This window comes from Sceloporus occidentalis, unplaced genomic scaffold (assembly GCF_023333645.1).
Source record: "Sceloporus occidentalis isolate IW3139 unplaced genomic scaffold, rSceOcc1.0.p SCAF_1, whole genome shotgun sequence".
NCBI lineage: Eukaryota > Metazoa > Chordata > Lepidosauria > Squamata > Phrynosomatidae > Sceloporus > Sceloporus occidentalis.
In genome coordinates, this window is record NW_028316981.1 from 70,988,034 (window position 1) to 71,005,081 (window position 17,048).

The window sequence follows — 17,048 nt, forward strand, 5'->3', positions numbered from 1 at the left end:
CACAAAAATATCACAATGTGACAAAATTTCCCAAGTCTACGTGAGGGGTGATGTCTGCCACTGAACAAAGATGCAAGGAGTCTAAACAGAACCAGAGACAACTCTGGAATAGGAGAAGAACAGAATATGAGAACAGGAGTTCCCTGTTAATATTCTCAACCTGTGGGAAATTGAAAGGATGGGTTTTGAAACCTCTCATCCCTGCTGCACAGACTTATGGGTGATTCAGGCTAACCTTTTCCACTGAGCTGAGCATTTCCAGCATTTCCAATAGACAATGTGGTACATTTCAGTGCCTACATTTCCAAGGCTTAAGCCTTGTCAGGAACTGAGGAGACAACAAAAAACTTTAGGTAAGAGCCAAAAGGTCTGAGGATCAGCGAGAGACCTATGGCCGGATTCAGTTTAAAGTAGCTCTTTCAGATATGGGGTGGAGGAAGCATCCCAGAACAAGAGAATATTATTTGCTTATGCTGGGAAACATTCTACACTGTTAGTTGTACATTACAGCACCCCACCAAGTACATCCTTTATAAATTTGGTTCATGGGACTCAATGTACTGTATGGTAACTGTTGAGGGGGGATGAGAGAGACAGTGCAAGTGTGCAATCCAGAAGCTAAACTGGTGATCTAGGCTTTCATGAGTGATAATCAATTCTCAGAGCTTGTCCCCAAAACAAAAGTGACATCTCGCCTACCATAGTGACACTGGATCACATGCACACTGACCCAGCAAAGGAACATCGAACAGAGAAGGACTCTCTTCACAGCCTGTCATAATCATTCAACCATGCAGAGGTGTAGTAGGGTAGGAAGGGGAGGTACATGGGGGAAGAGGCAGCTTTGTGGCAAAGCAGGATGCCTGTCACCAGAAATGGTGACAGACGTATTTACAGAAGGATGCAGAATGAAAGATGATCACTGGGGCTGGGATTGTTTCAACAGCACTGCTGAAGAAGTAGGCAAGAGGAGAGACATTAGGGCTGCATCTTATATTCACAGGTCTGATATGTAAAGTATGCACTGGAAAGCAAGACTACTGAGGTAAGTGGCCCTTTCAAAATAAGCTGACCTACTGTAGGTCACAAACTATTGGTTACCATGATCCATCTCTCCCTGTCTCCCTCTCTCTCTGCATATATAATATATACCTATTTCAGGGTGGGAACTGTGCAACCCTCCAGATATTATTGAACTGCAACAGCAGGCACCTCTTGCCAGCATAGCCAGTGGTAATGAATACTGGGAATTGCACTTCAACAACAGAAGGCCAAATTTTGCCCATCCCTGATATATGAAATATATACAGATCTAAGAGGATGAGACGTCTGGTTCTTGCTCACTGTGCAGGAATATTGAGGAATACTGATCCAGAGCTCTCTGACAGGAGAGCTAAACATCTCACAAAGGCTAAACATCTCACAAAACTACAAATTCCCTAATTCCATTGCATTTTGTCTGTGTAACTGGTATAGCAGTTAAAGTGGTGTCAAACTGCATTATTTTTCAGTGCAGATGTCGCCCAAAGTGGCAAAATTGGTCTCCAAGTTAGCAACCTTTTTAGTAAGGAACCTTTTATCCTGTGATGGGCTATTTCTAGATCCTGCATGTATATTGGCAAACATCCAGTTGAGAAGAATAATTGAAGAACTCTGTTTAGGGACTAAAGGAGCATATCCTGCATTATGTTTAAATCCATCACTGCTGAATCCTAGCAATGTAGCACCTCTCCTCATTCTTGCATTCACTGAAACAAAACGACTGCACTATCCCTTTGCCTTCAACTACTAGTGACATGGAGGAAGGTGGTGTATTAATTTTAAAATGATCTGAATTTACCAGAACAAAAAATAAAATAAAATAAAAATAAAGATAGCAGTTAAGTGTAAAGGAATCCAGCAAACCCAACTTATCCAAACCAATTGGCAAGGCTAGCATGGGCCACTCATTACTATCCTTTTAATTTTGTTTAGTTAAATTGTAATTCTTTTAATCTGTAAATTGCCCTAAATCCTAGTTTTGGAAAAATGATAATTGATGTATAAATGATGATGATGATGACTACTATTATTATTACAGCATGCAGAATTTGGAGATAATGACCTGAGCACAACAAACTGTACCTTTGATGAAAAGCAAGGGTATTGCTGCCCACTGCCAAGCCTTTCCTGGTCTCATACTATCCCAGTCACACCCAATTTCTGTAACTAGTTCAACACACAGCTCCCAAGCAGGACCACTGCCTTGAGCCCAAAGCTCAGAAATGTTACTTTTTTGGATCACAGCTCCCAGAACTCCCCAACTGGCATAGAAGATTCAACCTCTGGACACTATTATCCAAAAAAAATTTTTTTCAAGTTCTACCAAGCATCAACCAACTAGTAACATATATGAACCACAGTACCCTATAGATCAGTTTGCTTTAAAGAAGTGGTTCCCACTTCTGGGCCCCCAAATACTGTGGATTTACAGCTCCTATTATCCTCAACCTTCACTGTCACATTGATAAGGGATAAGGTTAATTATTGTCCCTAATCACCAGGGACCCAAGGCTGCAAACTACAGTGCGCCCATGATATAGGTGAGCACCCCATAGGCGGCTTCCTGCTTACGTGGAAGCTGCATGATGGGAGAATGAATGGCGTGAGTGCCCATGACGCACACACTCTCCCATGCTGCAAGCACAAGCCCCATTCAACTGAATGAGACTTGAGCACATGCGTTTTTCGGCTTACGCGGGGGGTGGGCGAATGGATCCCCACATAAGCCAAGGGACCACTGTACTACCTTAAATCCACCATAAGTTTTCACAGAGGATTAGAATGTACTTTCTCATTTTCTTGCTTCATATGTTGGGCTCTCCCATTGTAGTGTCAGCATCATGATTATGTGAAGAGGTGTCTGGCCACCATGGGGCAAGAAAATCAGATTGGCATCAGCCAACATATTTGACTGTAATTCTATTTTGTCCATTTCCTTCTTTCAATGTTCTCCCCCCCCCCCCCATTTGTTTATAGATTTAGAAGTACACTTTCCCACCATTTCCAATGCTATGCATTTCTCCGTCCTTTAGTGAAAACTGACAGCCATTTTAATGTTTTTCAAAATGGAGGCAAAAAGGAGAATGCTGTCATGACTCATTGAGCACCACCCCCACCTCAGCAACAAAGTCATATCCTCTAGTCTTGAAATCACACTGTGGACCTTATCACACATAGGTCCTATGTACTTCCATCACAAAAATGGCTAAAGTGGTGGCATCCCAGAAAAACAAGCCCATTTGCTATTGGTTATCACACACAGAGCACAACAAGGGGTTAAAAGCACATTAAAGTGGGCCCAATGCGAATTTGACTATCAAATGGAGACAAACAAATCCTCGTTGTCTGCTTAGAAATACCTTCTCTGAGCATGCTCCAAAGTGTCATTTCCACAAGTACACACACACACACACACATGCTCCAAGGAGGGGAGGGGAAGGGAGGGGATATTGGGGGAGGGGAGAGAATCCTCTTTGCCACAGAAGCCCCAAAAGGTGTTTCAGAGGAAGGCAGAATGAGGCTGCCCTTTGCAGACTCCTAAAACTACACACAAACACACACACAAAGACAGACAGACACGAGAGAGAGAGAGAGAGAGAGAGAGAGAGAGAGAGAGAAAGGAGGGGCTGGGTCCATAAACCTGCCTGGTTCCAATAAGAGCTGATACTCCCCGTTGCCCTCCTTTTCCAGGACATGTCTTCTCTTTCTCTCTCCTGTCCAGGATGACTTCCCTCTGCCTTCTCCCACCAGCTTTGCCCTTAATTAGAGGCTCCATTACAGGTACAGGAGGAGAGAACAGGGCAAGGGAAGTGTGTGTGTATACCTTTAAGAAGTCGCTCCCAGGGACAGCAAGGCAGCTTGCGAAATCAGAAAACCAGATGCATCTGGAGGCTTGCATTTTCACACAGCAGCCATTACGTGACAGGAGTCAATTCGCAAGCAAAATGGAAACGTAAATCCGGTAGTTTTGCAAATTTACTTATTTCCTGATTGACCTACATCCTCTGTGGATTCTCTTCTGATTGTCTGCAGCGTCATGTGATAAGCAGCTGCAAATTTGTCCCTAAGCCCTGGATGACCCTGCATTGCCACCCCTTTAAACTTCCAATTTTGTCCTGTGTGATAACGTCTTGTGAGGGAGTAAGTTAAGAGGGAAATGGATGATGGGGTAGAACAGTGGGATGAGTGTCACAGTCTACTGCTTGCTCACCTCATTGATGCGGATTTGCTGAAGCTCTTGTTCAGCTGCAGTCAGAGGAGCTGGAGCAGAGTAGGATGACACATGCTTCTGGTAACCGTTGAGTGAAACATCTTCCTACAGTCAAACAAAAGAGGAGATGTAGCAACCACAGGTCTGAAACATGGGATATACATGAATCTATTCTTCTAACCATGTTCTCACTGTGCCACATCCTACTCACCAGCTTTCTGCCATGATGGACAGAGTGCCATGGGAACCATATCTCCATATATGAGTGTATTAGAGCACTAAAATCTTTTGAGAGGCCCCTCTCTCTGACCTCTACCTTGTCAGATGGAAACAAGGGAGAGGGACATTTGGGTGGTTGCTCCTAGACTACAAGTTCTTCTCAAAAGAGGCCTGGAAGAATTCCTCTTTGCTCTGTTTCTAACATCAAATAAAGACACTCCTATTCTACCAGGCTTTAGGTAATTGACTCTGATGAGCTTTTAACAATAATGTGGTGTGCTGTCTGTTGGGCTTTTATATTGTATTTATATTGTATTTTAGTGAATTTTAAAGTATTTTCATAGAATCATAGAGTTGGAAGAGACCACAAGGGCCATCCAGTCCAACCCCCTGCCATGCAGGAAATCATGCCATGCAGGAAATTTTAACTCTACAGGTTGTTTAACTATTTTTAAATAACACACCTATACACACACACTTATATTTCTGTATATTTTGAAATCTACACTAGTTTTAATAATTTGTAAGCCACTTACAAATTATTATATGTAATAATTATAAATCCCATTATATTAGGAAATGGATGTGATATAAATAATTACAAGTGTCATTATTAGGGAAAAGATGTGATATAAATGAATTTCAAATTGAGCCTCCCTTATCCAAAATGCTTGGGACCAGAAATGCTTTGAATATTTGGTTTTTAAATTTTATTTGGAATACCTGTATTTGCATATACATACATAATGAGTTTCCTTGGAGATGGGATCCAAGTTCAAACACAAAATTCATTTGTTTCATATATACCTTATACATATAGCCTGAAGGTAATTTTATATAATATTTTAATAATGTTGTCCATGAGACAAAGTTTGTGTACACTGCATCATCAGAAAGAAAAGGTGTCAATATTTCAGCCACCCATGGAAAGAGTTTTGGTTTTTGGAATATTATAGATTTTGGAATTCTGGATGAGAGAAATTCAACCTGTATAAAAATGGTAAAAACAACAACAAAGGACACTTGTTTCAGACAGGGGACATTTTCCCTGCCAGACCCATGGTCCTGCATGCACAGTTCAGTCAAATTACTTGGTCAGCTGCGTACTTTTCAATCTAGGAAACCATGAGGCAAAACAATAAGCTTTACATTTAAGCTCTTTACTGTTTTCTAATGCATCCAAGGTGAACTGCTCTGCAATGATCTTACAAACAAACAGGATGTTTGTCTTACATAAACCATGGCCTGCATGACTCCTCAATTAACAAGAAAGTTAAATTGATCCTTTTACAGATCAGAACTATGCACCCTTGACAGTGCATCAAGCAAGCCCATGTTACAAGCCACTCACAACAGTGCAACATCTGTCCATGATCAGTTGGGCATCCCAATATTGCCAACAACTATCTCCTAGTAGCTAGAGCTATCACAGATGCAGATCTAGGGAAAGTCATATTTTTGAAATTCTTGGCCATTAAGTAGCCAGGAATAGCTACTAGTTGGAGATTTAGGAGCTGCAGCTCTCCAGAGTAACTTTTTCAAGCTCTGAGCAGATGACATCGTGGTCTGAAGTTTGCAGCCTCAATTCAGAATTGAACTTGATGCTCTGACTAAGCCAATTACAGAGACGCCTCTGCCCATAATGCTGACTATGTGCATGTATCACTGTTGCTCTGCTTCTGGAAGCACACAGTCCAGCTCATATAAAAGCTTGTCATAAGGCTTCACAGGACTAACTTTGCAAGTTTTCCCATTCTGTAGGCACTGCTTAGAAACATAAAATACCATTGCTGAGAAGAACACACCAATGCCAGCAGTTAATGGGCCAAAGATGATTGAGTTGTTTATTTTCTCACCAAAGAGAGATGTGCCTTGAGGATTTCTCCATCAGATGTAACCACAGACAATTGTGGAGAGACAGTCAGAAGTGCAAGATTTATTCTACAACAGAGTGTGGGCCTCATTTCATAAGCACTGCTGCCACCTTATGGACCTTTCCTTGAAGCACAAGACCATGAGAGTGTTTGGCAAACCAGATTTTGCCACTTCCTAATGTATAAAGTGGTCTTAAGCTAGTCAAGTTTCACCATGGTGGCACAATCCAAGGGATGCTGATAGTACTCTAAAACTATTTGTATCTATGCAACTAAATATGCCTGATTGACATCTAAACAGTAATTCCTGTTTGTAGTTTTTTGTGGGGTTTTTGGGCTATGTGGCCATGTTCCTGTTTGCTTTTTGCCGAGGTTGCTGTAGTTTGGGCAAAAAAAATTTATACAGAATTACAGGTTTTCCCTTTATGATGAAAAGCATTCACACCCCAACAAAAACAGAAAGACATGGTGGTTGATTTAAAAAGCAAAACAAAACAATGCAACTAGCCCATCCGAATGCTTTTAATTTTTAAAATTCCATGTAGTGAGTTAGCAGTGAAGCAATAATAGACAAGTGATGATTTCCAACCCTACCTTAACTGTTCCAAAAAGTTCATCTTTTATGTGTCCACCTCCAAACTCTTTCTTCACTGTTGCTCTGGTTGCTGCATAGAGCATCTTCAGTCTAACCTGGTCATATAGAGAAAAAAAGGAAAACAGCATCAGTAATGAAGACAAGACACCCCATGGTTCTAGGAGCACATTTAGGGCCTCTGCCAATCTTAATACCAGATCAGTGATCCATGTGCCAGATTATTAGTGCTGCTGGAAGCCACTAAGAAGAACCTTCCTCATCCAAGCGTTATGTTCCCTTGCCATTATTTTTTCAGAGGTAGTTGTCTTTAAACTGATGGAGGAGGCTTGGAAAAGAGAGGAACTGAGGAGGCTTGGAAAAGTTTTTGGCCTAAACCTTCCAGATTCCCCCAGCTAGTAAGGCTAGGGGCAATGCTGGCTGGGAAACTATGAAAGTTGTAACCCTCCCCCCCCCCCCAAAAAAAAAAAGCAATTCTTTCAAGCTACATAAATTACCATAAATCCACGATGGCTATGCAAGTCCACAATCTATAGGACTCCCAAGAAAAACTATTACTTATGCATCAAGTCATTAACTTAGAGCCATTGCTTGAATGAATCATAGATTTTTTAATTTAGGAATACATCAGGATTTGGGCAATACCTGATGGTTATGATTTCCTATACTGTCAGAAGACTTACATTTTTAAAAGGGTGAAAATATTCCAGTACAGATGTAAACCAATTCACCAGTCACCAGTACTAGGAGTATTTTCATGTATCACAAGCTCATTTGAACATCTCTCACAATGTCTGTCACATTCGGTTAATGCAGACAGAAACTGGAAGTGATATTCTAAAATTATTTAGAATATGCACACGCTGACTTCAAAACAAAACAACTTCAAGGAAGTGCAAAAATTTAAAATCCAAATGAATCTTTAAAACTGTTAGAAAAGAGGGAGTAAATATAAGCTGGTTCCCATACTATCAACTTAAGGAAGGATTCAATAAAGATACAAAACAGGAAGGAATAATGTCAACTAAAACAGAATTAGATCTTCTTTGGGAGAAGAATGAGAAACGCTTAATCTCAAAATTTTAGAAGGTATGTTTAAATTTACAAATAGAAGCAACAGAAACAATTAAATCTAATATGACTCTATGGGCAAGGAATATAACACGTAATATACCATTAAAGAGTTGGGAGAGAGCATGGGGGAAGGATCTGAATTTTACCTCATGTGTAGACATTAAAGAAAACTTTATAAAAATGTTTTATAGATGGCATTTACCACAGGTAAGATTACCTAGTATGAACAAAGATACAAGGAATATGTGTTGGAAGTGCAAGGAGAATCCAGGGACCTTTTATCACATGTGGTGGACCTGTCCACAAATTAAGAAATTTTGGATTGAGGTTCATAGGATAATTCAAGAAATCTTGCAGATTAAGTTTGAACTAAAGCCAGAGATGTGTCTATTGAATGTTGTTGAAGAAGTGAAGGTCAGAAAGAAATTGACACAAATATTACATTTATTTTCTTCAGCAAGAATAACAATAGCAAGGAGATGGAAAGATAATGAAACCCCAGCAAATGATGAATGGTTAATAAAATTTGCAGAAGTTATTGATATGGATAACTTGACTAGATTACTGAAAGATGAGCTATATAAAGATGATGATGATATAAACTGGAACCCCTTTATAAAGTATTGTGAAAACAGATGGAAAGATGAAACATGAGTTTTATAGCGAAATATATGTATGTGGAATGAAAGTAAAATAACTATGTCTTTAAACTATATGGTATAAACACACAGAATGTAATAGAAGTAAGGATTGAAGTGACATAGAAATAGATATAGAAATATTTGTTGTACTGGAAAAAGTAAAAGATAAATATAAGGAGATTAACGTGGTAAATATAGACACTCTCTTCAAACTAATAGTAATGATGCATGATAAATTTGATAAGGACGAAACATAGTGCAGGAAGGAGGAATAAAAGGGAAAACTGTATAAGTTTATGTTTAACGTTACAAGTCATATAAAGCCAATATGCGAGATATAGTGTGTGTGTGTGTTTAAACAATAGGACTATTGTTATTTTTGTAGGTAACATGAAATATATGACTAACGATGAATTATGTATGAATTATTTATGTAGAAATGTTATGTTTTTAATACTTAAATAAACTTATTTAAAAAATAAAAACTGTGAATGCAGTACAAGTGGAAATGCAAAACAGAAACAAATTAATAAAACATTTGTTAAGCAACAGAACAGAAAACCTTCAAACTCAGAAGAATCTGAAGTCCTCTGAAGAAGTGTAGGATTTCCTTTTGGATCAAAGACCAACAGAAAGAAAGGGCAGGGGGGACAGGGACACAGTAAACTTTCCTGGGAGGGATTTTCACAGTTTTGATGCCACTGTTGAATCCAAACATATAAAGGAAGATTTTGGGGAATGGGGGGGTTTCTATGGATATAGCTTGGGTTCAGACTATCTGAAAGGCCATATCTCCCCATATGAACCAACCAGAGTTCTAAGATCTTCAGGGGAAGACTTTCATTCCTCCACCATCACAGGCTCACTTGATGAGGACACAAGAGAGAGCCTCCTTGGTGGCTGCTCCCACCCTCTGGAACTCTCTTCCATGGGAGATTACACTGGCCCCTTCCCTGCTTTTCTTCCACCCACAAGCAAATACTTTTTTGTTTAAATAGAGCCAGCCTGTAGTGGTTTGAGTGTTGGACTACAACTCTGGAAACTAGGGTTTGATTCTTAGCCTGGCCATGAAACCCACTGGGTGACCTTGGGCAAGTCACATGCTCTCACCCTAATGGAAGGCAACAGTAAACCTCCTCTGAACAAATCTTGTTAAGAAAACCCCATGACAGGTTCACCTTACAGTCAACATAAGTTGCAAATGACTTGAAGGAACACAACAACAACAAGGCTTTTAATGTGCAATTAGGCTCATTTTTTATTGGGGATGTTTTGCTTATCTTTTAAAAAATTCGTTGTTTTAAATTTTTATTGTAAACATTTTTAATTTCCCCACTCTGGGGAAAGTCAGCATATAAATGATACAAACAAACAAACAAATAAAGGCACCCTAGTTCCGCAGAAGGTAGACCTGGATCTTCTGATCTCTGGATGTCTGAAGCAGATTGGCAAGATTTAACTTCTATATGCTACATAATAGTAACAAAGAAATGGCATACACACACTGCCCTAAATAACACTGCTGAAGTGAATTAAGTTTTTTTTTTTGGGGGGGGGCACTAATCAGATTTTTTGTGCAGAAATATTGTTAGTTCTGCTGGACCTTTCAGCAGCTTTTGATAACCACCAGCCATTGTATCCTTCTGGGCTGCCTGACTGGGACTTGGAGACACCGTTTTGCAGGGGCTTCTTTCCTACCTGGAGGAGTGAACCCAGGTGCTGCTGCTAGAAGAGTCCCTTTCAACTCTTTGGCTATTTGCCTGTGGAGTGCCTCAGCATTCTGTTTTGTCTCCCATTATTTAACATATATGTGAATCTACTGGGAAAGATCATGCCGGAGGAGATCCGACATATAACCACTCTTGATGCCTTTAAAAAGGCTGTCAAGACGGATCTCTTCCAGCAGGCCTTCCCTGAATGATCCTCCCAGTCCACTGATATGGACTGCCCGTTTACTGCCCTAGAAGTCTCACTCAATTATGTCTGTTTTCACTGATTTTAATTTACATTTTATAATTGTGCATTTTAGTTTTAAATAGAGAATAAGGGGATTATGTAAATTTTAAGTATGTATATATTTTGTATTTTATGGTATATTTTTGTCTTGTAACCCGCCTCAATCCTTTTAGGAGAGGAGGGCTATAAATAACAACAACAACAACTTTACATCTCAGTGTTATCAGTATGATGAAGACACTCGACTCTATTTCTCCTTCTACTTCAACACAGATAAACTATTTATGTTCCAAACAGGTATTTCTAGTCAGCAATGGACTAGATGAGGGCAAACAAACTGAAGCTTAAACCAGACAAGGCAGAGGAATTCCTGATCAGTCAAAAGTGAGATCAAGCAACAAGGATTCAACCTGTGCTGGATGGGGCTACATTCTGGCTGAAGACACAGGTTCACAGTTTGGGCATACTCCTAAACTCAGTCTTGAACCTGAATACTCAGGTGCATTTGCACCATTAAAAGTGGTGCACCAACAGCAATTGTTCCTATGGACACCTGACTTGGCTATAGTCAGATTCCAACTATGTCATCACATGGTAAGCCATTACTCCAAGGATTTTGGTATCCACAAGGGGTTCTGGAACCAAACCCCAAGAGCCTACTGTGATTCAAAGAAACAAACCAGGTGTATCAAATATGTGCTTACCTGGTTACAAAAAGGAAAAAAAAGTTCTATTTTTTAGACTAAATGCAACATCTGAGAAAAGAAATGAAATCCACCCCCTCCTGCACCTTAGCTCCTTGTTGTACTGTATGATTTTAAATCACCCTGCCACCCCCACTCCCAGGGTACTTCACTTCCAAGTGAAGGGAAAGCTTTAAAGCAGCAAAATGTAAGAAGCTTCACTTTCTCGGTGTTCTACTTGGTTTAAAAAATAGAACAGAGCTTCTCAAAGTGGAGATTCATGGACTGGTGCCAGGCTACGAGCCGGTAGGTCCCTGGGGAATTTCCAGGAGAGAAAAAAGCAATTGTAGCCCAAAAGACAATGGTCCCTGGCACATGGGGGGTACTGCTTAAGAATCACCACAGAAAACATTCCACCCACACTCTGGCCCACCCTCCTTTGGAGCTAAATGGGCAGGTACACGTCTGAGTGGGCTGCCTGCAAGATTCGGATGTCAAATTTACTTAAGCTATCCACCAGATGGCGGGATAGCTCTAATATGAGCAGATTCTAAGGAAGAGTTCTGCAAGATTGTGGCAAAATGATTAAAAAGAAAAGGACATGGGAATGAGAAAGAGAATATGTAAAGAGAATGCAGGTGAACCCTCAATACCTGCCCTGTCCACAGAAACAATAATTCCAACTATGCCATCACATGTTAAACCATTATTTAAGATGTGAATTAGGAATGGGATAGATGTGTTTGCATGTGCATGTTCTAATCTAGTACACCAGTCATGAGGCTGCATTCTTTGCAGCCCTATTTAGACATTACAATTGGCCCTCCACATTTGTGGCTTTGAATATTTGTTATCTCTAGGAATTTCTACATCCTCCAGCGCAGCTGTACTGGAAACTGACCATAAGAGTTGCCCTGGAGGACATAAAGCAACACTCATTTGTAGGCCTTCCAGCATGATTCTGTGATCAACGTCTGGCAGATGTTGACCACAGATTTGCGCTGGAGGACCTAGACATTCCTAGAGAAGTGTTCTCTCAAGTGAAAACAATTTTTTTAAAAAATTTACAGTTTTCCCACTTTCATGGGGCTCCTGTGCCCCTATCCCCAGTGAATGTGGAGGGGCAACTGTAATCTAAAACATGGTGAGAGAGTCTGTAATTAGAAATCAGCAACTTTCAGTATGAAATAGGCAACAAACAAACAAAAAAAAAGTCCCAATCAAAACCCTGTTTTGTCGTAGGCATGGGGGATTCTTACCTACAAATGTGCATGACACATGACTCTCACTTTGTTCTCACAAAAACAAAGCTGCAATCTGGACACCAGTGACCTTTATATGACTAGTGCAATGCAATCTGTGCAGCTACTCTTGAAGCTAGTCCAGCTAGGCTTCTAAGTGGGGCAGTGAACACATTGCATTGGCTACCTATCTGCTTTGCAGTGGTTCTTAGCCTTTGGACCACCAGATGTTTTGGACTTTAATTCCCAGAAGTCCCAGTTAGTATTTTGAATTCTGGGAGTTGAAGTATCAAAAATCTAGAGGACCAAAGGTTGAGAACCACTGTGCTACAATGCCAAATTTTTGTGCCAAGATTTTGTTGGTAGTCCAGGTTGACTCTCCCTTATGTTTGGGACCAGAAGAGTTTGGGACTACATATATATATATTGCAATTTTGGAATATTTCAAATACAGATGGGACCAGAGTCTAAACATGAAATTAATTTACATTTCATACACACCTTCTACAAATAGCCTTAATATTTTTAATAATTTTGTGCATGAAACAAAGTTTGTGTACACTGAATCATCAGAAAGCAAAGGTGGCATTATCTCCGCCACCCACGTGAACAATTTTGGATTTTGGGGTATTTTGGATTTCAGCATTCTGGATAAGGGATAGTCAATCTGTATGTCAAGCCCCCAGTGCTTTGGGTCTGGGTTACTTAAAATAATTACTTCTCCCCAATAATCTTGTTTAATCACTTAGGCTGTATTCTGCACTGTAGAAATAATTCACTTTAACTGTCATGGCTCAAAGTTGCGGAATTCTGGGAATTATAGTTTTGTGAGACATTTAGTCTCCTTTGTCAGAGAGTTCTGGTGCCACAACAAACTATAAATCCCAGTATTCCATAGCACTTTTCCACAGCTTCCTCGGTTTTTGGGAGCAGAGCAATATAGCATGGTAGCATCCATTCTGTGGTACATTCTTCCCCTGACATTAAGCACTCTGTGATAATTCTTATTTTTTAGGTGCACGTTGAAGACACACCTATTTTTAAGTCTTCCTGGTATATCTTAACTACTTCCAACCTGTCATGTATGTAAGGGCTAATGTAAATATTGTCTATTGATTCCTTATACTATTTTATACTGAATGGTCTCCAATTGCTGACCACTGCTTTGAAATCTTTAGATGCTCCTGCTTTATAAATATTTGTATGCAAAGAAACAGGGACAAAAATATGCCTTGGGAATGGGGGAGTATTGTGGACATTTGATGTGTTCACATTTCTTGTAGTCAGCTACATTTTGGAAAACTTTAAGCAAACATTAGAGACTAGAAGAAGTAGCTGGTTTATGTTTTTTATTTTGGACCTCATTACTTTTCACCAAAGGGAACCTATATTAGAATGAGTTCATCTTCATACGATCACATAATAATTGGCAGCATTTTCAAAAGACTACAGAGTACATCTAGGTACAAAGCAGCAGGCAATCTGAAGGCTTCTTGAGAACACTGTTATTTCCCTGAGTAACGGCTGGTATAGGAAAACGAGCAACAGCTGTTCCACAAAGAAGCAGCTACCATGCCCTTTAACCCACAACTACACAATTATGAACCCTAGAGAAGACACTCCAAGTAGTGTTTCTTTCAATGGAAATACAATCACTTACAGGAGAGTTGTCAGGTGACCACGAGATAAAAAGCCATTCGTAGCCCTGTGCATTCTGGGTGTCCAGGCGGTAGAGAATGTAACATGGCTGCAGTTCATCTAGCAGTGGCAAAACGAAGGAGTCATAGTCCTTATCCCACCGCCGAGAGAGCTCTTTGTAGGCTCCAAGCACCAACTGCTCTAAAATTCAGGAAGAGAGAGACAAGATTAACAATCAAAAGAGATATAGCATGATAATCAAGACAGAGGAACTTACAGCCCTTAAGCTTCTTTGGTGTATCCTGCCCCTTCTGAGGTAGAATAACGAAAACCCCAACTTTTCTTCTGAGAAACCTTGGAAGCTGTCATGGTCACAGCAACAGATACAAATATTTGGTGGTGGTGGAGATATATAGTGCCATGTTTCCTGTCACAGTCTTCTCCCTTTGGTTAGTGGGGGAAGAGTGAAGGGAAGGTGTAACAGCAACAACAACAACAACAACAAAATCTATATTATTTTGTCCATATTTGCATTCCAAAGCTTTATAAGCTTTAGCGCACACCTGGATTTTCTATGCAAGCTTGGCTTTATTCATTCATAACTATCAACAGCTTCAACAGTGGACAAATTCCTCATTGTCCTTTAGAGCTGTCTAAGTGCCTGGATCATCTTGACCAGCTTGTGTTGTATTTACAAGTAGAAGGGGCACTGGTGAGATGTAAAGAGCATGAGGAACACAGATGTCTTCCTCCTTCTCCAAACATCAATTGAGCTGAGGATTTAAAACAAACAAAAAAAAAGAGGCATCACTGCTATAATTGTTTTTCAGGAATATATTGGAGCATCCATGATGTTTATGTAGCTGTAAGGTACCAGATAATCCCTTTCAAAATAACAAGACAACTTGTAAACTTGTAATCATCATCACTACCACTGTCATCAGGCCATCCAACAGATTAGGGAGATCAGCTCCTCCTAGGGACAGGCCATCCAAGAGATTAGAGAGACTAGCTCCTCCTAGGGACATAGGAATCTGCCTCACACTAAATCAGCTTAGACTAAGTCAATAGATCCATTTAGGTCAGTATTATGTGGACTGACTGACACCAACTCTTAGAGATCCATTTAGGATTCTTCTTTCCTGCTCCAACCTAGATGCCAGAGGCTGAGCCTGGGACCTTGTGCATACTTCCCATAGGCTCCAACACTCAGTTACAGCTGCTTCCCCTGAAAACAAGGCCTACTGAATGACCCTGACAATAATGCAAGGAGCACAATTCCTCAGAGCTATAACTAGGTAATGATCACTTGTTTTGCTGCATGCCAAAAATGTCATAAAAACAGAATTTCTGTAGGGGAAAACTGGAAGCAATATATTTATTCCCATGACTTCAAAGTTTCCAGAACCAGCATGGTGTAGCAGTTTGAGTGTTGGACTAGGACTCTGGGACACCAGGGTTTGAATCTCCACTAAGGAAGCCCACTCTCTCAGCCTTAGAAGAAGGCAACGACAAATCTCCTGTGAATAAACCTTGCCAAGAAAACCTATGTCATCAATGACAGGGTTACCACAAGTTGGAGTCATCATGCAGGCACACACCACCAACACCAAAGCCAAAACAACTACATTGTATTCAAATCTAGCATCTCCAGGTAAAAGCATAGGACAAGAAAAAATTCTTTATTTGAAACAGAATCAGTTCCTATCAGAAATGCTGGACTACATGGTCAATGGTTACATAAATATAATTAAATTTAATATATTTCCATGTTTTTTTAAGTATTGCTTTTGCTAAAATTCTGAATCAAGGGAATGCTAAACAAGGGAGTGTTGCATAAGCCTATCAGCACTGAGATCTACTGAGGAAGGCACTGGTGGCTGTCTGGGACCATGTGGCTGTTGTCTTCACAGAGAGAGCGATATCCATTTTGTTACACCATCTGTTTTGTTTGTGCTACAGATCAGTTTTCGAGGAAGGCCAGATCAGGCTGTGTCTCTCAGGAACCCTTCAGCCCTATGCTAACCCACTTTCCAATTTATTCAGGATAAACACAAACATAAAAGGAGCCAAGAAGGTCAAGGATCTTTGCCAGAATTACACAACGCACAGCCGCTCCCTGGCCACTCAGAAGAGTCCACAGGTTTTCTGGCCCACTGCCTGTTCCCCATACCCAAGTCTTTTAAAAATATTCTTTCGGTAACACACATACCAATACCAATACCTACAACAACAACAACAGTTTCAAGTCAGCATCACTTCTAATAGTGGGGAGAGAGATAAAGAATTGGGCTTATTAATGTGAGTTACTTAGGCTACTAAGACAGCCCCGAAATGCTCACCTCCCTTTAAAATGGAAAACATATTTTCAGATAAGCAACTACAGTGTTTCCTGTTGTGTATGCCACCCTTACAGAGTTTTTCTGTTAGAGGAAGCTAAAGGTTTAGCCATTTGGGAGGTTACTTTCTTTTCACCACTCAAGAGATTGATAGTACAACCAGATAAACACTGCCTTTCAGAGGGCAGCATCCAATTTGACCACTCCATTTTTTCTCACCAAAGGTACAGCACTGATAATACCAGATCCCACCTGATCCTGAAGGCTAAGCAGGGTCAGGTCTGGTTAGTCCTTAGATGGAAGATTGCCAAGGAACACCAGGTGCTGTAAAACATATTTCAGGGGAAGGCAATGGCAAACTATTTCTTGTCTAAGAAAACTAGTCTAGGAAATTCATGGAGTTGCCATAAATCAACAAGTTACATGAAGTCACATACATGTACACACAAGATACATGTGTACACACTCAATATCATGATTCAACTACATTTGGAAAACACTGAGCCATGCACTTCTACATTTCATTCTCTTTTAAGTTT

The 17,048-nt window shown here is 40.2% G+C and overlaps 1 protein-coding gene across 3 annotated transcripts in view; it reads right to left on the minus strand.

The window, feature by feature from the left end:
• Positions 1-17,048, minus strand: part of LOC149321570 (twinfilin-2) — a 92,730-nt gene that overhangs the window by 25,053 nt on the left and 50,629 nt on the right. For all 3 annotated transcript variants that reach the window (XM_089524557.1, XM_089524539.1, XM_089524547.1), the window contains 3 exons: positions 14,193-14,371; positions 6,940-7,035; positions 4,253-4,357 (listed from right to left, as the gene is read on the minus strand). In XM_089524557.1, the coding sequence (XP_089380683.1) occupies positions 4,253-4,357; positions 6,940-7,035; positions 14,193-14,371 (380 nt within the window). The remainder of the gene's footprint in view (positions 1-4,252; positions 4,358-6,939; positions 7,036-14,192; positions 14,372-17,048) is intronic.